This window comes from Citrus clementina, unplaced genomic scaffold (genome assembly GCF_000493195.1).
Source record: "Citrus clementina cultivar Clemenules unplaced genomic scaffold, Citrus_clementina_v1.0 scaffold_1, whole genome shotgun sequence".
NCBI classification, from domain to species: Eukaryota; Viridiplantae; Streptophyta; class Magnoliopsida; order Sapindales; family Rutaceae; genus Citrus; species Citrus x clementina.
Genome location: NW_006263303.1, coordinates 25,941,369 through 25,965,896, shown reverse-complemented (window position 1 = coordinate 25,965,896; position 24,528 = coordinate 25,941,369). Strand labels below are relative to the sequence as shown.

At 35.8% G+C, this 24,528-nt stretch overlaps 4 protein-coding genes and 1 non-coding gene across 8 annotated transcripts; all 5 read left to right on the top strand.

Annotated features, from left to right (window-relative positions):
* The first annotated feature begins 257 nt into the window (after positions 1-257).
* On the top strand, positions 258-331 carry TRNAR-UCG. The gene has a single exon. It is a non-coding gene; the product is annotated as a tRNA-Arg (tRNA).
* A 3,624-nt stretch (positions 332-3,955) lies between these two features.
* Positions 3,956-6,835, top strand: LOC18055801 (monogalactosyldiacylglycerol synthase 2, chloroplastic). The gene is made up of 8 exons (XM_006453049.2): positions 3,956-4,480; positions 4,654-4,826; positions 5,124-5,285; positions 5,386-5,527; positions 5,665-5,889; positions 6,001-6,063; positions 6,156-6,230; positions 6,345-6,835. The coding sequence occupies exons 1-8, from the start codon at positions 4,193-4,195 to the stop codon at positions 6,603-6,605; spliced, it is 1,389 nt and encodes a 462-aa protein (XP_006453112.1). The 5' UTR covers positions 3,956-4,192; the 3' UTR covers positions 6,606-6,835.
* Positions 6,836-8,640: 1,805 nt separating this feature from the next.
* Positions 8,641-10,779, top strand: LOC18055800 (actin-related protein 2/3 complex subunit 3). Of its 3 annotated transcripts, XM_024178608.1 has the most exons (5): positions 8,641-8,878; positions 9,218-9,326; positions 9,436-9,705; positions 10,338-10,429; positions 10,526-10,614. In XM_024178608.1, the coding sequence occupies exons 1-4, from the start codon at positions 8,876-8,878 to the stop codon at positions 10,382-10,384; spliced, it is 429 nt and encodes a 142-aa protein (XP_024034376.1). In that variant the 5' UTR covers positions 8,641-8,875; the 3' UTR covers positions 10,385-10,429; positions 10,526-10,614. The 3 variants fall into 3 exon arrangements, with proteins under 3 accessions (XP_024034376.1, XP_024034375.1, XP_006453111.1); XM_024178607.1 differs by having other exon boundaries at positions 10,338-10,612; XM_006453048.2 differs by lacking the exon at positions 10,338-10,429 and having other exon boundaries at positions 8,648-8,878; positions 10,526-10,779.
* A 1,809-nt stretch (positions 10,780-12,588) lies between these two features.
* Positions 12,589-17,096, top strand: LOC18055799 (ubiquitin carboxyl-terminal hydrolase 22). The gene is made up of 3 exons (XM_006453047.2): positions 12,589-13,881; positions 13,973-14,097; positions 15,861-17,096. Exons 1-3 carry the CDS (start codon positions 13,061-13,063, stop codon positions 16,631-16,633), a joined length of 1,719 nt encoding a protein of 572 aa, XP_006453110.1. The 5' UTR covers positions 12,589-13,060; the 3' UTR covers positions 16,634-17,096.
* A 2,237-nt stretch (positions 17,097-19,333) lies between these two features.
* Positions 19,334-23,328, top strand: LOC18055798 (translocase of chloroplast 90, chloroplastic). 2 transcript variants are annotated; one of them, XM_006453045.2, is made up of 3 exons: positions 19,334-19,744; positions 19,883-20,002; positions 20,599-23,328. In XM_006453045.2, the coding sequence occupies exons 2-3, from the start codon at positions 19,888-19,890 to the stop codon at positions 22,857-22,859; spliced, it is 2,376 nt and encodes a 791-aa protein (XP_006453108.1). In that variant the 5' UTR covers positions 19,334-19,744; positions 19,883-19,887; the 3' UTR covers positions 22,860-23,328. The 2 variants fall into 2 exon arrangements, with proteins under 2 accessions (XP_006453108.1, XP_006453109.1); XM_006453046.2 differs by having other exon boundaries at positions 19,335-19,744; positions 20,667-23,328.
* The last annotated feature ends 1,200 nt before the right edge of the window (positions 23,329-24,528 follow it).

Here is a 24,528-nt window from a genome sequence, read left to right as displayed (position 1 = left end):
TCAAAAGGTTATATAATAATTTAAAATGAGCATAAAAAAATCCTCATTAATGGGAGGAAAAATATCAAATTCCGGATAGAGAGTGTGAGACACATGAAAATAAAGAATTTCTAAATAGAAAAATTTAAAAGATTATTATAAGTGCATGAAAAAAGAAAGGTCATATCAGTCATCAGATTAATTTTTTTCTTCTTTGAGGGTGTGAAACGATAGTACCCATTTAACATATACAAAAATTTGAAAACCATGCTTCATCGGACCGCATAGCGCAGTGGATTAGCGCGTTTGACTTCGGATCAAAAGGTCGTGGGTTCGACTCCCACTGTGGTCGCTCATATTTCCTTGAGGGGGAGGGGAGGGGATCAATCTCTTCGTATCCATTTCTGATATTTTGCGTATGTTCCCGTCCAGAATTACTTGAGAGAATCTTCATTCCCTTCTCGAGTATGTTCCCGTCCAGAATTACTTGAGAGAATCTTCATTCCCTTCTCGAATAATAACAAGTGATCCCCTGAATAACTAATACATTTTTTATTTTCGATTTTAAGTTAATCATATTAAAATAAAAAATTCAAATAAAAGTAAAATTTGAAATATATCTTACATTAATATGCCTTACAAAAGTCACATACATTAAATTAGTAAGTAACACAACATGTAAGTGATACAAATTATCGTGAATAAATTAATAGTCTAATACAAAATTGTTATAAATAAAATCGAATTTAGATTCAAAATTAATTTTTTCAATGGTGGCGTGGGCACTTTATAAATGTAGATTATTTCCTTTACAGCACAATAATTAAGTCGGAGCAAATTAAGAACAAATATTATATTAGATTAGATTAAATTATATATTAAAATTATGATTCGCTGTGGGCAATTATAACATCTAAAAATAAATAAAAAATAGATTTAAGTTTAAAACATTTAATGAATATTAAAATTAAAACAAATTTTTTTGGCTAATAGAATTTACCTGGTTTTTTTAATGTCCTAAATAAAAATTTAGGACTTTAATTAGTTAATTAGGCCTAAAAGTTTAATAATATAAATATTTTGATATTTTGTATTTTTACTAATATTTATAATTTTATTATTTATTTACTAGTAATTTTAAAAAATTAAAATTAAAATTAAAATTAAAATGGGGAAATGGGTAGGGGATGGGGATTCCACCTCATCCCCGTCTCCTCCCCGAATAAGAAATTGGGTAAGAAAATTTTTTTGTCCCTTCCCCGAATAAGAAATTGAGTATGAAATTATCCCCATATCCTCCCTGAATGAGAAAAATCTCTGAAAATACCCGTCCCCGTGGGAATTTTTGCCATCCCTATTCCTTAATACGTTTTGGGTGCGTTTGGCACACTGTATTGTATTATGCTGTATTGCATTATTTTAATACTGGTGTATTGTATTATGCTGTATTGTATTATCACTGTATTATAATAATGTTGTACAATGTTTGGTGCTACACTGTACTGTATTATTTTTTTAATTAATTTAAATTAAATATTATATTATATTAATGTTTTATATTATATTAATATATTTAAATTACATTAATATTTTATGTTATTATTTATATTATTATTAATTTTAAATTAATATTATTCAAATTTATTTATATTTAAATATTTTTATTAGTTATAATAAATTATAAATTTATTAATAAATTACAATATAAAAATAAAAAATACTATTATTGAATGATAAATTATTTATTTATTAATTTATATTAATAATTATAATGTAAAAACAAATAAAATAAAAATATTATATTAAACTAAAAGATATATTTATTTATTATTTTAATATTATAATAATAATAAAGTAAAAAGCAAAAGTTAAAAGCAAAAGAAAAAAAAAAAAACTAATTTAATGTAAATAGTAATTTAATACTCCCTTAATACTACAATCAAACACACCCTTTGTTAATTGTTTGGTCGGATCCGGAAGCAATCAAAATAATAAAATGAGATCCATTTAAGGAAAAATGAATAGCTCTTCGGATGTACGAGTGAATCATGACCATGAACATCAGATAGTGTGGCAAATGACCGTCGTCGCGTCGCACCCACTTGCTGGCTCTGTCTTTTTCCCGCCAGCTCAACTTGTTCCAAAATTAGACCATCACGTTTCCCCCAGCGGGGCCTGGGTCCCACATTTTAATTTTTTTTGGTATTCATTTATTAAACACTGTTTCGATCTAATACCCTTGTAATTTTCTATTATCACAAATTTGGCCCCTTCATGAAACGATGTTTCTCCTCTTGTCCACTTGCAAAGTTTCGACTGTTTTATTTTATATCTCCACTTCATTTTTCCAACAAATCATTCTCGGGCCCATTCGTCTTCTGCGGTGTGCTTTAGCTTTAAAGAAAGAGTATTAAAAATGGTGTTTTTTTTTTTTTAATAATAATACACGACTCTGTGGTTGGTGTCATATGTGAAACTTAAGTAATTAATAATCTCAGCGGAAATTCATCAAAAGTTTAATCTTAAATTTTGTTGGCGTATATAAAAAGATATTTTATTATACAACTGATTCGTTGCGTCGACTTGTTTTCACTTGATTTTAATTATGAAAGGAATATTTAAATTTTTAAACAACTAACATATCAACTCATAGTTGGTGCTTAAAATTAATGCTCTCTTGTAATTTTTGTCAACCAAAAAATAATAATAAATAAATAAAAGATGAAAGTAAAAAAAATTACTGAAAACATTCATGTACATCTTACTCAATTGGGGTACTTGTAATGAAAGATTAAATATTATCTTAAGTAAGTATATCTTGTATTATTTCATGAAAAGAAAATCAAATGTATTGAGTGATTGAAATTCAATCATCTGGATAGAATGTTTTGCCTGCCCCTACCTATTAAAACAAAATAAAGATAAATAAATATATATATATATATAGTTAATTTTTAAAGAAATTGGATTAAACCTTTTCATTATGGTGAAAACTCATTAATCTTCATGAAAATGCATATTGAAAAATAAGGAGGAAAATAGTAAATCAAAATCTCAACTGCTGATATTTCCACCCCCACCATGCATACAACGCGTGCAGATTCTATTTAGAATAATTGTTGATTTTAGGTGGGACTTGGAGCTACAAAGGCATTACCATTTACCATCATTGTAGTTGTTAAGTGGCCTGTCTTTCATGGCTGCCAAGTGCCAACTTAGAACTGGTTAAGTATTCAGGGAAAAATGCCAATATTCTAATATTATCTATTCAGGAAAAAATGGTGACAAGTTGCACGCAATTTGGTGCACTCGATGGTTGTTGGTTCTGTTGTCAATGTACGAGGAATAAATTTAGTTCAATTTAGGTTTTATATTTATATAATGATTTTCAGATGAAGTATATACACTTCATGTAAAGATGTATAATAAAATATCGTATGAGAGAGAAGGTTACGTAAACAGATAACAAGGGAATAATAAAGATTTCATTCGTAAGCTTTTAATGAAATAAAAAATTAGAAATAAAACAAATATTTACATTTTTTTAAATCAAAAGTGCAAGTTCTAAAAATGCCCTCCCAAACATCCGAGTTGCACGTGTAATTTTGTTATTGGCCAATAAACGTTTACTGAACTCGGTCTCTGTTTTCCCTATAAACCCCCATAATGCCAACTCGATTACTCGAAGGGTATGCTAGTATTTTCACAAAATATCTAACGAATAACTATCATTCAAATCTCAGCCGGTGAGAGGAAATAACCGAAAAGTTGAGGGACGTTGCAAGCAAATTCATCTAAAAACTCGAAACCAATGAAAAAAGAGGGGGAAAAGAAAAAAACTCAACTGTACAGGCCGCGGACATAGTGAAGATTCGAATCTTCCCATCCGAACATTCCAAAACAAAAAACGAATAAATCCAATTCAATTCCAGCCGAATTGGCACAACACGAAGCATGATTCCGTATTCTTAATTTTTCTTTCTGTTCCAATTTCTTTTAAACACCTACACACGCATTTTCGCCAACTAAGACACGTTACATGTTGTAACAACCTTAATACACTCAACATACCACTGTCTATTTTTGTCCCACGCCCTCTCCGCCGGGAAAGAAAGGCTGTCATTTTCCGGCAGCGGGAAGAGCAAATCCGACGGTTTGGTCATTATTCCATTCAAATTCTATTGGTTGTTGATTTTTGTTATTCAAAACAGTCATGGTGATGACGGTGGCGTATCCAAAGAAGGCAGTTTCTTTAACAGAGAAGGTGTTGCAAAGAGTTTATGGGAATCACAGCACGAGCAGCAGCAGCAATCTTGGATGTTCGTTCGACAGCGATGATGATTGCGAGGAGGATGATGAGAGCACCGTGGAGCTCATGCAGATTGGAGCCGAGAGGACCAAGAACGTGCTGATTCTTATGAGTGATACCGGTGGGGGTCACAGAGCTTCTGCTGAGGCCATTCGTGATGCTTTCAAGATTGAATTTGGTGATGAATACAGGGTAATTTTGTTTCTGTTCTTTCTTCTTATTTGTTTCTTTTTTTACTCATTTTTAAAAATTTTTCTTTCAGCATAATTCGAATCTCCAACCTTACCACCCATCTCCATCTGGGTTCTTGTTTGGAATTTTTTTGTCAACTGATGTGATTTTTCTTTTTCTTTTTTAAATTTCAGATATTTGTAAAAGATGTTTGCAAAGAGTATGCCGGGTGGCCGCTGAATGATATGGAGAGATCTTACAAGTTCATGGTGAAACATGTACAGTTGTGGAAGGTTGCATTTCATAGTACCTCTCCTAAATGGATACACAGCTGCTATCTTGCTGCCATGGCTGCTTACTATGCCAAGTATGTTCTTCTTCTTATCGAAACACCTTAACTTTTAGTCTTGAAAGTGTTTATGTCCGTTGCTGATGATAAATTAGCAGCAAGTGGAACGTATATAGGTTAAGATTCACAAATCAAATTAAAAAAAAAAAAATCGTGATGGGTGCACAAAAATTTATTTAAGCAAAAATGAATTTACGTCGGTGGCTGGAGTTGATCAGGAAACATATTTTAGGCAAGAAAGATGTAGAGGGGATGTAATAAGTGAATTCTTATTGCTGTGGAAGTTCCTAAATTTGTTGCATTCTGTAACTGAAGGGAGGTCGAGGCAGGTCTCATGGAGTACAAGCCGGACATTATCATTAGTGTTCATCCTTTGATGCAGCACATTCCTTTGTGGGTTCTAAAATGGCAAGGTCTGCAGAAGAAAGTGATTTTTGTTACTGTCATCACAGACCTCAACACCTGCCATCCTACATGGTGAGTTAACAAAGTCATTGGGAGTTCTGTTTTTTCATCCGTGTGACTCTTTCTATCAATGGTACAACAGAGCATATGTTAACACGGAATTTGTACTCAGGTTTCATCCTAGGGTAAACAGATGCTACTGCCCATCAAAGGAGGTAGCCAAGAGGGCTTCATATTTTGGCCTAGAAGTGTCACAAATTCGTGTTTTTGGCTTGCCTATTCGGCCTTCTTTTGTCCGCGCAGTTATTTCTAAGGTAGGAGTTCAAAACATTTGCAAACATAATTTTGCCTAGAAATATGATATATCTATGCACATTTGGTTCAATTAATTAGATGGCATTATGGCTGTAACTGTTAGTCCATTTTGTTGTTTCTTTTCTTAATTGTGTAGGACAATTTAAGAATAGAACTTAAATTGGACCCAACCTTGCCTGCGGTACTACTGATGGGTGGTGGAGAAGGAATGGGTCCTGTTAAGGAAACTGCAATGGCTCTGGGAGAATCACTACTTGATAAAGAAACTGGGAGACCAATTGGACAACTGATAATCATTTGTGGTCGTAACAGAACTCTTGCCTCTACCCTGCAATCCGAGGAATGGAAGATCCCAGTTAAGGTAATTGCCTCTTCCTAGACGCAATAAACAGATACAACACTGCAATAACACATACGTTGTTTAGGCATTGAGTAAACATTTTTCCTTTTTTAATCTTTTTCAACATTTCAGGTTAGAGGGTTTGAGACACAAATGGAGAAGTGGATGGGAGCTTGTGACTGCATTATAACAAAAGTAAGTTTTAAAACATTCTTCTTGATACTTCCCCAATTGACATCAAGAAGAGCTCTAATTAATCTAACTGATTCTGTTGATTTATTATGTAGGCTGGACCTGGTACAATTGCGGAAGCATTGATCAGAGGACTTCCTATTATCCTCAATGACTACATTCCTGGACAAGTAAGCCATCAATTCCTTTTACACGTTGACTCACTTACAGGACACATACAATTAACTTGATTTCTCAGTAAGAACCACAGTACTAACAATTTCCCCTTCATTCGAAAACACCAGGAAAAGGGCAATGTACCGTATGTAGTTGACAATGGCGCTGGTGTGTTCACTCGAAGTCCTAAAGAAACTGCAAGGATTGTAACAGAATGGTTCAGCACGAAGACTGATGAACTCAAGAGAATGTCCGAGAATGCACTTAAACTAGCCCAACCGGAGGCAGTGGTCGACATCGTGAAGGACATTCACGACCTTGCCGCGCAGCGAGGTCCTCTAGCCAGAGTTCCTTATATGTTAACAGCGTCATTCACGAGCATAATCTAATTTGTTTTCAGCATCATCTAAGAAATAGGTCTGTTGTATGCCGCATTGGAATGCCATGTACAGCTAGTTTGTCTATAACATCATTCTTTGGCTACAAAGTCCTGTTCCCCATAAAAGTTCTGCAATAACAGGCTCTGACGTTGAATTAGGATTTGGTTTTTATAGGGCTCTATGTTAGAGAAGTTAAGGTCTGTTGCCAAAGGTTGTGGTGTTGCAGTAATTAATACAAGTGTTCCATAGGAAAAAAAAAAAAAAAAAAGAGTCAGAGTTTTAATTTCCTTTTTTTTTTGTTCCTTTTTCCCATTAGCTAGTTACAAATTTTGGTAATAGAGTCAGTCTTCTTGGATCTTTCAATTGATTGCAAGATGTAAAGTTTGCTTGAATTTAGAATGATCCTTGCTTGTGTTTGCTTACAAGTTAAGCTTAAACACTCATGTTGGCTCTCTCTTAAAATAATGTCAAAAGAAAACATTGATAAAAAAAAATAAAAATGAAGAAAGTCAAAAATATCAATACAAGTCGTGGTCATAAATTGGTTAGATGCTATATTATAAAAATGCAAATTTCAAAGTTCGGCCCCTATATATAATAACCCGTATCCATTTGCGTCTATTTGTAAATTAAAAATAGAAAAGAATAGAACGAAATAGACCGAAAATACAAACAAACAAGGCTGTGTTTTTGGAGGCTGGTAAGCTAAAATGATTCAGTAAGGCAATGTCATGATGACACTGACATCACTGTGTCGTGAAAAAAAAAACCCCCCCAAAAAATCATCTCTAAACCTTGGAGGAAATTCATTGTCGACCTTGTTGCAGATAAAAAATAATAATAATTAATCAGAAGAGCCAATTACACAACTGAGGCTTCATTTGCTACGGTTGTAGCTACGCGTGTAAAGTAAACCTGCTAAACTGTTTGATTAAAAAACTTTCAAATCTTCTTTTTAAACTAAGCTGATTTTTAGCTGATGAAATAAGAGTATGGTATGCTTATTCAATTAAGATATTTGTATTTTGTTTAGGTAGCGTTTATTTTTTAGATTGAAGCACGAATTATGAGAAGTGAAAATTTTAAGATGGGAATGTGGAGTCGGAGTAGAAATATATTTTTTACTTACGAATGAGATTGTGGAATAAGAGTCAGAATCTTAATTATGTGTTTTGAATTAAGAGTGAATTATTTCATATTTTAGTTTTATCATTATTTAAAGAATTATAATTTTTAATTATAAAGTGAATCAAAAAATATATATGTTAAATAAAAATTATTAATTTTAATTATATAAATTATTATTATTATTCTTAATTATGTGAATTATAATTTTTTTAATTTTAATTTTAATTATGTAAATAAAAAATTATTATAAAAACAACACAATTGAAACATTATGATTAATGATATAGTACAAAATTAATTTTTTTAGAAGAAACTATTTGTTATTATTAATTAATATTTTATTTAAATAAGTTTAATATTATTACTTTTAGTGAATGAAATATTATTAAATATTATAATAATATCATTTAAATAAATATTATATTATTATTTTTAAATAAATGTGGTATTATTTTATTTTAATAAAAATAATTATATTATATTTAGTAATGGATGGATAAAAAAATAAAAAAGAGGTGGGAGGCTGGGAGCAAGACCATGGGAGTGGGAATCCCAACTCCTCCCTTTAAAAACAAGTGAGACCCATAGAATGGGAGTCTCGTTTCTCGAGTAAGTAAACATTAGAGAGAGAAATCCATATTCTCCACTCCTAGGTACCAAATAAACATAATACAAGTGTATCACTAGCATAATTTTATTATTTGAATTAAAAATAATAAAATTTAATAAATAATAATTAATTAACAGTTTAAGTTAATTAAATAGTGACTCCAATTAAATATTTCAACCGAGTAGGTATATATAATTTTTAGTACTTCTCAAGAAAAAAAAATATAATTTTTAAAATATATTTATTAAAGAAAAAGTATGAAAAATGCTTGGGAATACAAAAGCAGGCAACTGTATTTTAACTACAATCGTCATTTTTAATTAAAAATAAAAAATAAATTCTGCTGAAGCCTGAAGATATAAAATTAAATTGAGATTAATTCCTCTCCGATTGAGCGAATGTGACACCTTCAAATCTTCGGATCCAACCAACAGAGAAAACATATCATTTTTCTTTTGCCGAGAAATTGATACTTGCAGGAAAATTAGGGTTTTGCAAATTGGGGCGAAAACAGATTCTTTTTAGCTCCAGTCATCGAGAAATGGTATGAGAATCATTTCCCACTCGTCTTTCACTCATTTAAGCTCGAACGTTTCGTATAATTTTGAGAAACATTTATTTTAATCATCAGATTGAATGAATCCTCTTTCAGCTTTGTGAGTATTTGTTCGAATTTCTTTATTGGGGGTTCTTACTCTATCGTATAATCAGATAATTTCTTATTTAGCTACTGTAAAGCTGAAAACTCAACATGGGTATTGTAAAAATTATGTCTTTAATTGTCTCCAAGGATTAGAAATATAGTCGTAATTTTGTTTCCTTAATCTTTTCAACCAAATGTGGGTTTCCTTGATTGAAGATAGACAGATGGTTTTTTTGGTAGGTTTATCATTCGAGTTTTGTTGATGAGGAAGGAGTTACTAAAGCTTGTGGTTGCCCTTTACTTCCTTTAAAAAGCCATATAAAGGGTCCTGCCCCTGCTTCTGATCAAGGTTATATATAATTTTATCATCTAACATTTTGAAGATTGGATGTTTCTCCTTTTGTTGGTCAACATTGAGAATCTTGAGATGTGTCCTTTTTTTTTTTTTTTTTTGGCAGATAGAACTGATATTGTTGATGAGGCAATCACGTTCTTCAGGGCCAATGTGTTCTTTAGAAACTTTGATATTAAGAGCTCGGCTGATAAGCTGCTAATATATTTGACATTCTACATAAATGTGGCTTTGAAAAGACTTGAGGGTCGTAGAACTTTGGCTGAGGGAACCAAGGCAATCATTAACTTGGGCTTGGAAAAGGTTCCTGTGCCAGGAGAGCCTAATTTTCCTTTTCCAGGTCTCTTTGCTCTTCCTCAATCTCAAAAGGAAGCAGGTAAAGCTCCTTCAATCCATTTCTGCTTTCATGATCACATTGTGTGTTAATATGCTTACTTGAAGTGCCCAAGGATCTCTGAAACTATTTTTCCAAGTTGTATCTCCAGTTTTGTGTTTAATTAGTCACTTCTTTCGTTATGCGTCGGGATTATTTTGCCGGCTTTTTACAATTGCACAGGACATCCTTTAATCTCTACTAGTAATACACTTTTAATATTAAAACATTTCATGTTCCCTTTTCCTTTTTTTTTTTTTCAATAAGCTTCATGGTCTGATACGAGAAAGACACATGTGCTTTGACAAGTATGAGGATAATAAAAGTAGATATCTTTGCTGTGTCAACTTCCTTCTAATTCTAATACTTTTAGAAGGTTATTGCACTGAAACTGGCACGCAGCCTTAGTGTTCTATTGACATAGTTCTGTTTATGTCAATAACATCACAGCTTGAAGCTTTATCTTTGACTTTCATTTTCCTTTTTCTTAAGATCTCTCATAATATGATCAGATGACATAATTCCTTAAATTCTTAATAAAAAGCTGTTGAGGTTAATAACTCTATGAAAAGTCCCAATATTAGTTCATGAAAGCTACAATACTACAAATCATCTTTAATTGCTCTCTATGCAAGAAATGACGCTAAGAGTTGCTGGATCAGAAAATCATATCGAATGTTGATGTTTATGTGATCCTTTGATATGTTTGCTTTGAGTCTTCTGCACGGTAAGTGGTTGACATGTGATTTTTACTGGCGACATTGACTTTGTGGATCTTGAATCTTCATTTCCTGTTTTTTGACTTTCGAATTCCAAAATGCAGAGCTATTCAGGAATTATCTGAAGCAGATAAGAGAGGAAACAAGTGGGAGACTGTTGAGTGTTGCATATAGACCTAACGGCACACCAAATAAATGGTGGTTGGCATTTGCCAAGAGGAAATTCATGAACATCATTGTTCCTTGAATACAGTTTGTTGTGCATCCATCCAACTTGTAGCTTCTGAAATTCTTATATATGCTCTAAAAAATATGATTCCTTTTCATTGACAGTAATAAAAATTTGACTTGAGGCTTATTCATTTGTTCGAACTGTTTCATCCCTGGAATTGCCATATTTTTTTGCCTTGAAGCCTGTAACAGTAATGAAACTAGGGGAGCAAACTCTTAATTGCTTTTGATGGAAGTTCACGATATTTTGCTTTCTTTATTTCCTTTTGAAGTACAAGAGGAGGAGAAGATGGAACAACAGAAACACATTATGGTGGTCCTTTTTGTTCAATTTTTCGAGGAGGTCTTATGCAGGTGTTGCTAGCCAAGTTTTGCTCAAAAGAAGAAAAACATGCAAAGATATAATGACATTGATTCCTTTGCCAATTTTAAAGAAGAAAACAAGATAAGCTTATCTTAAGAGTGTTAATTTGAATGCCAATTATGGGCGGCTGGGTAGGCAAGATCAAGCCCCAAGTACCAAACTAAGAGTTCCAGCTAACCTGTGGCAATCAAAACGACATATCCGGATCATTCAACTTCTTGGTGTTGGTGGCTTTGCCCGTCTTTTGGAAACAACGTATGGGGAAATTATTTGAGCCAAGTGATGTGATGTGATTTGCATTTTGTTTCTTGGTCATGTGAGGTGATTAGGTACGCAACTGAGTCGGTTAGCTTTTCATATTAGGAGGTTGTGGGCCCCACAGCAGAGCTCTCTAATAGGAGGTTAAGATGCCCACCTTATTGTGATTGTATAACTCCTTGATTATGACAACAGAGAATTCTACCCCAAAAATTTGAATTGTAGTTGTTTATTTTATTTTATTTTTTGAATTGTAGTTGTCTATTATGATTATGCATTTATGTGAAATTATTACGCTCTGAAAATTGAAGAACAAAGAGTTGCTAGTTCTAAACTTCCTCTTAACACTTATGTGGTATGTGTTTTACTTGTAAGAAAAGGGAAAACTAAAGAAAGAAAGGGATTCTTTCCTTAAGCATAGTAAAAGTGGAACATTATCTTGTTAGTAAACTAACACTTCTACAAAATATTTATTCAAAATTATATAGAGTGTAATTCTGATTGCTGGAGGTTTTTTTTTTTTTTCTTCCTCTTGTAATTTTGTTAATGTTGAATGATAATGATACAATACAACGCATTGAAGTTAAAATATTTTTGTAAGTTTCGCATAGTAATCAAAACTTAGAGAGACTTAAATGAGGCTTTACAACAAAATTATGCCATATATTGTATTTAAAAAATTACTAAAATTTTTGTGTTCAATATCATCCATCTAAATAACACAATTAGCGAAAGATAATTAATATTCACTGATTATCAAGATTGATTATCACACTTGTAGTTTTGTTTATATTAGCAACTCATCAAGGTTAGATCTTTTAAGAAAAAATATAATAATAATAATAATAATAATAAAGGATGGGACACTTTGTAATTTGGTTTAGAAAATTTTGAACCAACCTTGACCAGTGAATTGAGCTAAATCGAACTCGATGGTTGTCTGTATAATCTGTTTTGGTTCAATTTTGAAGGTCCGAAATCAACCGAAACCCCCCGGCCACCAGCCAATTTTTGAACAAAAAGACTCGAACCGAAGTCAATCGGTTCAAACTTTCTGAACCGATGATAAGCGGATTTCCCAAGTCCCAACCATATCGGTTTGAGCAAAATGCCCACCCATGAAGTTTACACAGGATACTCCGCATCCATAGCAGATAAATGTCGCTTGAAAAGATCACAACCGTCCAACAAGTGTGCACTGATGATCATTCCACGTTGAATATCGCTTCGAATGGCGGATATAAGTTCTCTTTTATGTGCCGTTTTTGCCCTCTATTCGTAATGACGAGAAGAAAATTAAAATAGAAAACCAACGGCAGGTAGTAGACGGACACATACTCTTGACTCTCACAGTCTTTGCCGCTGAACTTTCTACTCAAAACAATCTTGCTCTATTTTTAAAGCACATTTATTAAAAACAACTGAAAAATAAAACAAAACACTCAGTCTTCATGGTCATTCCTCTTTTTTTGGATCAAAAGACAACATAAATAGTAAAAGAAAAAAGAATATATCCTTAATATTTTTTTAATTCTATACATTTTTTAAAAAAAAAATTATATAAAAATTTTAACAATAACAAATCCTGAACTCAACTTTTCATCAAGAACAGAAGCCCTAGCCGAACAACATCACTCACAATCACACACTCATAGATCATCATGGTCCCTCAATGTCAGCCGTTGATCTGATCCCACCACAATCCCCCGCCTCCGATCGATGACCCTTATGTTCGACAACATCAAATCTAGGGATTTCCTCCACCACCACCACCGCCGTCACCGCCATGTCATCCAAGATCAATCATCACCACCAGAATGACAAAACCAACGGCCAGATCTTTCCCCAACCCTGTCCCCACCTCGCCGACTTCCGCGCCCGCAACGGCACCAAGCCATTCCGCGCGATCCAGGACTGCCTTCACATCAAGCCACCCGGTGGACGCGCCGCCATTCGGCGTGACCCCTCCGAAGTACCCCGCTGCGTCGTGTGCGGAGACTCCTCCTGCCCGCGCCTCTACGCCTGCATGGCCTGCGCCGCCGTGTCATGTCACGTGCCCCCGCATTCCTCCCACGTCGCTATCCACGCGACGAAGACGTCGTCAGCGTGCAGTCACGAGATTGCAGTCGACGTGGACCGCGCGGAGCTGTTCTGCTGCGCTTGCCGCGATCAGGTCTACGATCGCGACTTCGACGCGGCGGTAGTCCTGGCCCACACGACGAGCATAATCCAGTCGTCAAAACCGGAAAATCTCCGAAAACGACGACGCATCGATTACCGCCCGTGGAGCCCAGACTTACGCGAGCGCTCGTTGATGGTGAACAACGCGAGTCCAATTGATAGCATGAGTTCCTCCGATGGGGATCTGCCGCGTGGATTACGTGGGCTGAATAATTTGGGAAATACTTGCTTTATGAACTCGGTTTTACAGGCATTGTTCCATACGCCGCCGTTGCGAAACTACTTCTTGAGTGATCGACACAATAGATATTACTGTCAGTCGAAGAATGGCGTTAGGCTGTGTTTGGCCTGCGACTTAGATACCATGTTTTCCGCTATTTTTTGCGGGGATCGGATGCCCTATAGTCCCGCCAAGTTTCTCTACAGGTTTGTGCGAGTCTGCGGGATGTACATTTGGAAAAAAAAATTGAATTTTTTTTTTTCAATTGAAGTGAAAATCTTTGTTGGGATTTTGCAGTTGGTGGCGGCATGCTTCGAATCTGGCTAGTTATGAACAACAGGATGCCCATGAGTTTTTCATTTCTATGCTTGATGGGATTCATGAGAAAGTGGAGAAGGATCAACATAAGCCTCGCAGTCAAGGTGACTCCTTCCCCTGCCCTTTTCTAATAGTGTTGCTTGATTAGAATCGAGATGGTGAATTCTTTGTTTATATGGTCAATGGATCTGACTTGTTTTATAGTGGTCCCATATTTTTATCATGCATTGTGAAGCATAGTTACTAGCAGATACTCAATGGGTAAATTCTGTTTTACTTTGGCTTTTATCTGCTTTTCTGAGATTTGTTTGTTTCAATGAGCAAAATTACTCGAGGCATAAGGTGTTTCAACCCGAATGTTTGTATAATGCTCACATGAATGAAGGGATCTCTTTAAGTTCACTTGACTTTTAGTTTGCCAAATTTTTTTTTTTTAAGTTTTTCTTATATCATGCTGTAATGGTACTATAGCATTTTTTTTTTCCAATCTGCCAGTTTGTTTGTTATCTGTATGACATGACAACTTTAATGAAAATTCCTGGCTGTTGATTTTAGATTGGCATTGTGATTGTCCCTCATTAGGCAGCTTAGTGCACCATCAATAGAGTATCAAATTCTTAAGGTCGAATTGCAAGGAATTAGTTAATGACAGGAAGGATCCTGTAGATGGCTTAAGAGTACCTAAGGTAGTTAAACTGGTCATTTAATAAGTATGAAGCATTAATGAAACTTGTTGTCATGCTAAGCCAAAAGAGTATCAAGTTAGAGATATCTTAATCTGTTAGTACCTGCTGAAGGCCTAATTTTTACTATTCTTTCTGATCAAGATGATAGATAATATTGTCAAACAATAAGAGTAACCACAACGTTTAACTGCAGGGTCTAAGGTTTAGGGTTTATATCTGTTGCCCTAGGAGTTGCCAAGTGGTACCATGTTTAGTGCTAATACTCAACCTCAGTCTGCAAGCTTGATGATGTCATCTGCTTCACCCTGTAAGTCAAACTTTTCTTTAGCCTACTGGTTTCATCATAGGAATTTCTTGTCATCATAATTGTCTTGTAACTCAACCTTTTGGCATTTATAGGGTATTTAATGGACAAGCTGATACAAGTTTCACAGAATGGAGGCGAATGTCATTAGGTTTTCTTCAAGCGTAGAGTCATTTGTCAATCATTGGGAACTTTGATTCTCATCCGTTCTCTGCTTCAAACTTCCTTTTAGCACCTCCTTGTGTTAGCAGAGGTATCAGAATTCCTTATGAGATTGATGAAATTCCTGCTAGTTCACTGTATGTCATTTTCTAGCTTCAACTTTCTTTATCCATCCCTCCATTACTGGCCTGGAGCTGCACTAGTTGTCTTTCAGTTTTTGCTAGTTTTTATCTTTTGGTATTTGTTTAATAATAGTAATAAGCCATGGCACGTGTTGCCATATGCAACCATCTTATGACAAGCCTGCTTCCAGAATTTGACACTTTCTCTCTTTTGGAAAGCCAAAGGAGGAAATAAACCCGTATAACATTTTCATCAGATGTTAGTCATTGCTTATTACTCTGGCTGCAATGTTTTCTTTCTATATCTTCCTGTGCAAAAATAAGATAGTACTATTTCTTTGGGTTTGATTTGTCTAGGTTCTGATCATTTTGGTTGTCACTTCACTCTAGGACTCCATTCAGTTGAGTTATTATTCTTGTGAATTTGTTAATCATGTACTTAGGAAAGCATTTGAGATCATATGTTTGCCAGGGAGATTTATATGGTTTCAAATTTCAGATTTTATGGATAGAAAATAAATTACAAGAAGGAAATTAATGCCTTTATTTATCATCTTGATTGTTTTGATAATCTTATTTCCTTGGTGCTGTAGGAAATGGAGACTGTTGTATTGCTCACAGAGTGTTTTCTGGTATCTTGCGATCTGATGTTATGTGTATGGCTTGTGGTTTCACATCAACAACATTTGATCCATGTGTTGACTTCTCACTGGATTTGGAACCAAACCAAGGAAGTTCCATGAAGACATCGTCTACAAAGTCTAATCATTCTTGCAATTGTGAGGCAGATGGCATGAATTCAAGCCAGAACTGTGGAATATCTACCTTGATGGGGTGCTTGGACCGGTTTACAAGACCTGAGAGATTGGGCTCTGATCAAAAGTTCTTCTGCCAACAATGTCAGGTTAGGCAGGAGTCACTTAAACAGATGTCCATAAGAAAGCTTCCATTGGTTTCTTGCTTCCACATCAAAAGATTTGAGCATTCTTCTGTTAGAAAAATGTCAAGAAAGGTTGACCGTTATCTTCAGTTTCCATTGTCATTGGACATGGCACCTTATCTCTCTTCTTCAATCTTGAGGAGTCGTTTTGGGAATAGATTTTTCCCTTTTGATGGGGATGAGTCAAATACCTTGAATGAACCATCGTCAGAGTTCGAGTTGTTTGCTGTTGTCACTCACACTGGTAAACTAGATGCCGGCCACTATGTGACTTACTTGCGGTTAAGTAACAAATGGTACAAGTGTGATGATGCTTGGATCACCGAAGTTAATGAGAATACTGTGAGGGCTGCCCAAGGGTACATGATGTTCTATGTGCAGAAGATGCTTTACTACAAAGCAAGTGAGAAACAGGGTACCTCATGATATGCTGAAGGGAATTGTATGTTGATGAAACCGTGCAGAAAGCAAGTTTGACTGCCTTACTGGAAGTTGTGGTTACCGTGTGTTATTTATTGCCCGCGACGGCTACTTTTTAGGTATACCATACAGTGAATACATAATTCTCCAAGTTGCTTATACTCAGCGATGGAAGACCAAGCAAAATCGCCCAAGGTGTTTTCAAATGGTAATTTATATAATGCTCCATTGGAGTGTGAGCGAGCCTAAATTTTTGAGGCGTTAGAACATTTGGGAAATTGATTTGGAAAAGACATGAATTCATTAAAAATGGATTTCTAATATAACAATTTTTCCCGGTTTGTTGATGTGTTATCAGCGGGTTGATCTTTTTTCCCCCCGGGATCCTCTTGTGGGTTAACAGTGTTCTAGTCCTTTTTCACGTTGCTTAAAATATCAACATCATGTACATGTATTTTGTTTTGAATCACAAGCTTGAATTGCTTGGTCCTTGCATTCTCCCAAGTCAGTTTCGTCATCTTGTTTCGCCTGTGATCGAAAAGAGTGATGCTGTTCAATTTCCATCATATGCTTATGTTACTCTGTTTCTGGGTGCCGCAAACCATCAGAACTTTGAACCACAAGCAGGTCAGAAGAAATTTGCTACAACAAATATACTGCGCACTCTATCTAACTCGTATTTCTTCTTCATAATTGCGTACTGAAAAAAAAAAAAGGAAAAGAAAGAAAAAATTTGGAAAGTACAGGTTACATCACGCATGCAACACTCTTTCGCTTCAGCAGGTCTAAAGCACAAATGCAAGGACTGTGTCGAGGGCCATAGGCGTAGGCCATCCATCATCAAGGTTGTGAAATTTACATTTACAATTGGCTATATCGAAATGGGAAGATAATCCTTGGGGCATATTTGCAATTGTTGTGCTTCTGCTTAATGTTGAGAGCAGCAGAAGTGTCTAATTTAACACATTTTTATTTGGCAGTATTTACCAACATCCGTTCCTTTCATTTTTCTGCAAGAAACAATTCAGGTTTAAAATCGATAAGTCGAGTAAGTGTTTTTGAAAAATTACACGATATAGAATAATATCATCTCAATTATTATTATTATTATTATTGAGCCAAGTGGCATAACCATACCTTGAATTCTTGAAAGAAACTATCGTTTCAGTTTTTGTGAAATCCAATCCGCAGTATATGCTACGTACGAATCCCAGGAATACCTGCTACAGAATCACCAAATGACCCATCAATAAATGCAACAATGTCTTTGGAGGCTTACGTGAATAGTAAAATAGTATATGCCATTTGGGTTGAGTTACGTTGGAGCATCTCCAATGTAGAACAGTCGCAGAATTGTTGGACGCATGTTGTTACAATTGTTTTAAATTCAGTTATATACATCCAACGGTTCTGGGAGCTGTTCTACGTTGGAGATGCTCCAAAGTAGTAGCTGTCATTTTGAAATTACCTGAACTGATCCAATTATGTAAATTGGTGAATAGTGTTGATGATGTATAAACACGTCTTCCAGCATGGCAAGAGGGATGGTAAGTGAAACACCAAGTGCCGCCACTAGTGGTGATGTCCAAACAACTCCTAATGCCCTGTATCCATCACGTAAACTCAGGAGAAATCAATATCAAGAACAAAATCCTAGCAAAAACTAGAAGAATCTCTAAACATACCAAAAATAATCAGAGACAAAGTTTCCAACAAAACCATTTGCTATGATTATTTCTGCTGTTTTGGCTGAATGGGGAAATGCAAATTTGGGTTCAATGCCCATGGCGGTCAAAGGCCAAACTGTAAATGAGAATATGTAAAAATGTATTCAATCAATGATTCAATTCAATGACAATGCACGCCACCAAGAGAATTGGTTATCCCAATTTGTGAAAGAAATCAAATGGCCATGGTAAGTTAGAAAGCTAGGAAGCAGTTAAATCTTACCAAGCCACCAAAGGGCAACAAGAGTGAATAATCCAATGCAGCCTACTAACTTTTGCATGTCCAACTTTTCTCCTCCCTCTCCACAAAACTTCTTGAGCAACACTGCATTATGGATATTTTAGTCTCCGACTAAATTTTGTTCATGATCATATTTAAATTGAAGAGGTATTTAACCTGTAAAAAGTCCGTATGTCATGGCTGAGAGAAGAGCGAAAAGATCTCCTACAAGATAATGCTTCCTATTCCTGTAGCCCCACAAAAGCTCATAAGCCATTAAGCCCCAGTGCAACTAATAAAGCAAGCCGGTAATTCTAAGCAAAAACATACTTGGATATGCTTGATTGAGGTTCATCTGCAGTCCATGTCTTCCCAATTGTTGTCATAGCAACACCAGCCATGCTGTTAACAAATAACAACAGAAACTACTTTCACTACATTAATTTATATGGGACTATTGACGCCATGAAACTACATAATTTAAACTACTTTCACTACATTCATTGTTCCCAAGTGTTCCGGACAGAATTGAGATTGTCAAATTCACCCCGGCCCGTCTCGGACCATTGAAGTCATGAAACGATTGTGTGCGGAACATTTTGGGAGGATATTTTTTATCTAATGAAGCCCAATTGGATTAGCCCAGATCTGTTTGACATTAAAGGTACCAGTGGCCCATGGGCTTCAGTGATTGAACGGACTATATTCCAACTTCCATACCCAATGATGAGTTTCTTGAAACGAGAAATTGTCGTCCCATTGGTTTTGTTCCCTGAATCACGAAGCACGAGATATTCCAAGTTCCAACATAATCAAATCACCCGTAATACGAACACCACAAAGCATCCAATAATCGCCTACACCCGAGCCCACTCTACCACCGCATCCGACTAATTCATTCCGCCACGCGTCACGTTTTCTGCACACGAGTTTATCCGCACCATATCGTGTTTTTGTTCGATTACAACAAATTTTGTCTGTCTTATCTGATTTCCTCCTCCTCCTCCTCCTCCTCCTTCGCAGCCTCAGCCTCATCATCTTGGTTGTCCCTGTGCCGATACCAGACACCGAGTGAAAAATTGAATTCTTTTTGCTGAAGCCGACGTTTAATTCTCTTCGTTTTCTTCTAATTCGAAACAAAATTTTGACTTTTAGTTTCTTGGTTTACAGGTAATTTGATTCTTTGCCGCAACCTTAGCCGTATAATTATTGTTGCTGGAATTTGGCTTTGTTATGTGTGTAATTGATTTGTTATGAGCTTATTACTTTGCAAAATCTTAGCTTTTGTGTGAATTTTTGTTTTTTTAGGGCTAATGAAGAGTGTGAGAGACTGGGTGTTCTCTCAGTTGTTGGCATCATCTAGACAATTGTCTGGCAATGGAAATTTCTTCCATGGGGGACCTACTGGTGAAGAATTTGATGACCAAGGTATTACTTCTTTGCTATTAATTTTGACCATTTTGATCTTCATATGTTTATCTGTGGAGGGATATAGATTTCTATTGGAAGGGTAGAGAGAGGAATATGTGATTCTTGCCATACGGGTTTTGATGAAATGAAATGGAGAAATTGGTTGTTTCAATTTCTGTTTAAGCATAAGTTGTTTGATTAGCAGTTAGCAGTATTGCTTGCTTTCTATGTTGATTTTAGTGTTATTTCGGCTAACTGATTTTCTATTAAATATGAGCATCATTTAGTGCCTGCTTGGCACGGCCGATCTGCTGGCCAAAAGCTCTTTCTAATTATACTTTTGGAGGATTAGGGAAGCTATTTTAGTTCTCAAATTTTGAGCTTTTGGTTGCCTTTTTTAGGCTTGTTGCATTGGAAGAATTTCAATTTACCTAGAAAATCCCTCATTGGCGCAGTCCCTAGTTTTTAAATGATATATTTTAATGGTCCTTTTTTCAAGATTCTTTAGAAATTTCTTAAAGTTGATTCAATTTTGAGTCTTTAATTGAGCTTGTTCTGTTGTTTGTTGCACTTGTTAAGTGAGAGCTTATTGTGTCATCATTCGTTTGGTTCAGCTCGCACATCCAGTTTGGTAGCACCACCAGTGCTTGCTGATGCTGGGTGCTCTTCTGATGTGAATCAGGATAACCGGCGTTATTCCACTTCACAACAAGTTCCAGTTGAAGATCCTTCTCCTCATAATCAAAATACTGATGATAAAATGATGGATCCTTTGGTGAAGATTGAGGATCTCCAAGTTAAGTTCTTGCGCCTTCTCCAACGTTTTGGGCAGTCACAGGATAATATTCTGGCAGTTAAAGTGTTATATCGGTTACACTTAGCAACATTGATTCGAGCAGGAGAATCTGATATGAAAATGGTTAACCTGAGAAGTGATAGAACCAGAGCGATAGCAAGAGAGCAAGAGGCAGCTGGTATCCCTGATTTAGATTTCTCAATAAGAATACTTGTCCTGGGTAAAACAGGTGTTGGCAAGAGTGCAACCATCAATTCTATATTTGATCAGACGAAGACCGAGACTGATGCATTTCAACCTGCCACTGATTGCATCAGAGAGGTAAAGGGAAGTGTCAATGGGATTAAAGTAACTTTTATTGATACCCCTGGTTTCCTACCTTCGTGTGTAAGAAATGTGAAGAGAAATAGGAAGATTATGCTCTCAGTGAAAAAATTCATTAGAAGATCCCCACCTGATATTGTTTTGTATTTTGAACGTCTCGACCTCATCAGCATGGGCTTCAGTGATTTTCCCCTTCTGAAGCTTATGACTGAAGTTTTTGGTACTGCTATATGGTTCAACACCATCCTTGTCATGACTCATTCTTCTTCAACTCTTCCTGAAGGATCCAGTGGGTATCCTTTTAGCTACGAGTCATATGTGACCCAATGCACAGATTTGGTGCAACAGCGTATACACCAGGCAGTATCAGATGCAAGACTTGAAAATCAAGTGCTTTTAGTGGAAAATCACCCTCAGTGCAGAAGAAATGTCAAGGGGGAACAGATTCTTCCAAATGGACAGATTTGGAAATCTCGTTTCTTATTATTGTGCATATGTACCAAAGTACTTGGTGATGCTAACGCGCTCTTGGGATTTCGAGACAGTATTGAACTGGGGCCCTTGGGTAATACTCGAGTACCTTCTATGCCACATCTCCTTTCATCTTTTCTGCGTCACCGGTCATTGTCAAGTCCGAGTGAAGCAGAGAATGAAATTGATGAAATTTTAGCTTCAGAGATAGATGAGGAAGATGAATATGATCAGTTACCACCAATAAAAATCCTGAAAAAATCTCAGTTTGAAAGGCTGAGTAAATCCCAGAAAAAGTCCTATCTTGATGAGCTCGATTATCGAGAGATTCTTTATTTTAAGAAACAACTAAAAGAAGAGTCCCGTAGACGAAAGGAGAATAAGCTTTCTAAAGAGGAATGTCTTCCAAATGACAGTACTCCTGACGAACAGACGTCTTCAGAAGCTGTTATGTTACCAGATATGGTAGTGCCTCCTAGTTTTGACCCAGATTGCCTTGCATACAGGTATCGCTGCCTAGTTACAAGTGACCAGTGGCTTGTGAGGCCAGTTCTTGATCTCCAAGGATGGGATCATGACGTGGGCTTTGACGGAATAAACTTGGAGACAGCTGTGGAGATAAAAAGCAATGTCTTTGCCTCCATTGCGGGACAGATAACCAAGGACAAGCATGATTTCAATATTCATTCTGAGAGTGCTGCAGCTTATGTAGATCCCGAGGGCCCCACCTACTGTATAGGTCTTGATGTTCAATCTTCTGGTAAAGATATGATCTATACTGTTCACGGCAACACTAAGCTGAGGAATTTTAAGCACAACGTTACTGACTGTGGGGTTTCTTTGACATCATTCGGCAACAAGAATTATGTTGGTGCAAAGCTTGAAGATAGTTTATTGGTTGGGAAAAGACTAAAGCTAGTCATGAATGCTGGCCGAATGGGTGGTTCTGGACAAGTGGCATATGGTGGGAGTTTTGAAGCAATTTTAAGAGGGGCGGACTACCCTGTGCGGAATGACAATATCAGTTTGACAATGACAGCTTTATCCTTTAATAAAGAGGTGGTGTTAACTGGAGGTTTCCAATCTGAGTTCCGGCCGATCAGGGGCTTGAATATGTCGGTAAATGCCAACTTAAATAGCCGGAAAATGGGACAGGTATGTATAAAGTTGAATAGCTCTGCACACATGGAAATTGCTCTGCTTGCAGTCTTCTCAATTTTCAGGGGCCTTTTACGTAGAAAGGCAGCTGAAAACAAAAGCACAGAGGCATTGGAGACAGGATAAGTTTTCATACTTCTTCGGGTTTTGAAATTCTCTCATTGGCTCAGAGAAGAAACTATAGTGGTAAAGCGATCTATTTTTGGAAATTGGAATTTCTCTTCAAGTCTATCATGGACGTGAAGGAAAAAATGAAGAAAGCAGTTTTGTCGCGACCGTTCCAGATTTTTTTCACCTCAATTTTATTAGATAATGTTCAGATTGTGGCAGAAAAAGCTAGATAGATACGTCTGTTAATGCTCAAAAGCAATAACCTATGATTCATTTTGACATCAACATTTAGTCAGGCTTCCAGCTTTGGTCATACCTATTGTGGTCGTTAGTACGTAAATTTAGTAATAGTGGTAATAATTGTACAGGAAATTTTCTAAAGGGGGGTTTTTCTTACAATTCAATTATCATTATGATCCTTTGAGCTTCCTTAAGTGGCATTTGGAATGATCCACTTGATTTTATTGTAAAACCATTTTGATTATTTTGCTTGGTAAGATGATGAGACAAATAAAATAACGTTTGGAATCCCTCCCTGTGCTTATATTTAAAGCAAGAAAGATATTATTTTTTGGAAAAAGATCCTCTCCTGATCTGAATTTTCACGAATTTTTAAATTTTTTGTTATATTTTTTAAATATTATTTAACACATCATAATTTTAGTCATAAGTATGTAAAATATAACGAAAAATATTAATTAACACATTGCTAGTTCCGCTCTACCATTCTCTCACTCAAGACTCAACAAAAGTAAATAGAATTGAGAATTGCTCTCAAAATCTGGGAAGTTAAACTTTGCGAGTGCCATGCTTCAAAGAGACAAATTTATTTATTTGTTTTCTTTTAAAAAGAAATTATCAAATCAATATTAAGTCTCTTCTGCTAATGCAACAAGTTCCAGAGTCTTACGTCTTCAACTTTCTTTTATTCTTTATTTCTTGACTTTTCTCAGTAGGCATAAAACACTGAATAAAGAATCGGATTCTTTTTGGACGACAGCATATGCCAAGCTATGATACCTTTTGATATCCTGATTCCTCAAAACTCTCGAAGCCCCAGAAACAAAATACACACACACACACACACACAGCTCCACACGTATAATCATTGGGTTCTCTTCGTTAAGTCATTATGATGAGTTAATGACAAATCTCTTAATCCTATTCCCCTAAGAAAAACAAGAAACAAGATTACATTCTCTCCACAAAAACCATACACATGCACACAAAAACAATAAGAATCAAATCAATCAAACTATGCTCCTCCGCCCATCTTTTCACACTAACAATACCATCCGATCCAATACATTCACTTTATTGAATAAATCATTTACATGTTACCCCATATAATTGATTATAAGCACAAATCACAAAAGAAAGGACAAAAGGCAATGAATCAACTACAGTCCATATACATACGAAATGATCACTAAACCAAACAGAATTTTTCTTTTTTAACCTTAAACTTTGCATTACAGTTTCATTTAATTCAAGGTGAAGAACCCCACAAGACTTCAGCAACAATGGTGGCAGCTTCAGCATCTGAAGCAGATGCTTCCCTTACTCTCAACAAGATCTCTTGCTTCAATGCCCTTCTCTCTCTTTGCCTCAGCCCCTCACCGACTTCTAATTGCACTGCAAATCTTGCCACACAGCTTGCAAATGGATGGCGCTTCAAGAATTT

Excerpts from the sequence above, each read along its gene's own strand:
- LOC18055798 (XM_006453045.2), top strand. The coding sequence starts at position 19,888 with ATGAAGAGTGTGAGAGACTGGGTGTTCTCTCAGTTGTTGGCATCATCT. Across the intron at positions 20,003-20,598 it reads TGAAGAATTTGATGACCAAG|CTCGCACATCCAGTTTGGTA; the intron begins GTATTACTTCTT and ends CGTTTGGTTCAG.
- LOC18055801 (XM_006453049.2), top strand. The coding sequence starts at position 4,193 with ATGGTGATGACGGTGGCGTATCCAAAGAAGGCAGTTTCTTTAACAGAG. Across the intron at positions 4,827-5,123 it reads ATGGCTGCTTACTATGCCAA|GGAGGTCGAGGCAGGTCTCA; the intron begins GTATGTTCTTCT and ends CTGTAACTGAAG. Across the intron at positions 6,064-6,155 it reads GTGACTGCATTATAACAAAA|GCTGGACCTGGTACAATTGC; the intron begins GTAAGTTTTAAA and ends TTTATTATGTAG.
- LOC18055800 (XM_006453048.2), top strand. Across the intron at positions 9,327-9,435 it reads TGCCCCTGCTTCTGATCAAG|ATAGAACTGATATTGTTGAT; the intron begins GTTATATATAAT and ends TTTTTTTGGCAG. Across the intron at positions 9,706-10,525 it reads TCAATCTCAAAAGGAAGCAG|AGCTATTCAGGAATTATCTG; the intron begins GTAAAGCTCCTT and ends TCCAAAATGCAG.
- LOC18055799 (XM_006453047.2), top strand. The coding sequence starts at position 13,061 with ATGTCATCCAAGATCAATCATCACCACCAGAATGACAAAACCAACGGC. Across the intron at positions 13,882-13,972 it reads CCCGCCAAGTTTCTCTACAG|TTGGTGGCGGCATGCTTCGA; the intron begins GTTTGTGCGAGT and ends GGGATTTTGCAG. Across the intron at positions 14,098-15,860 it reads ACATAAGCCTCGCAGTCAAG|GAAATGGAGACTGTTGTATT; the intron begins GTGACTCCTTCC and ends TTGGTGCTGTAG.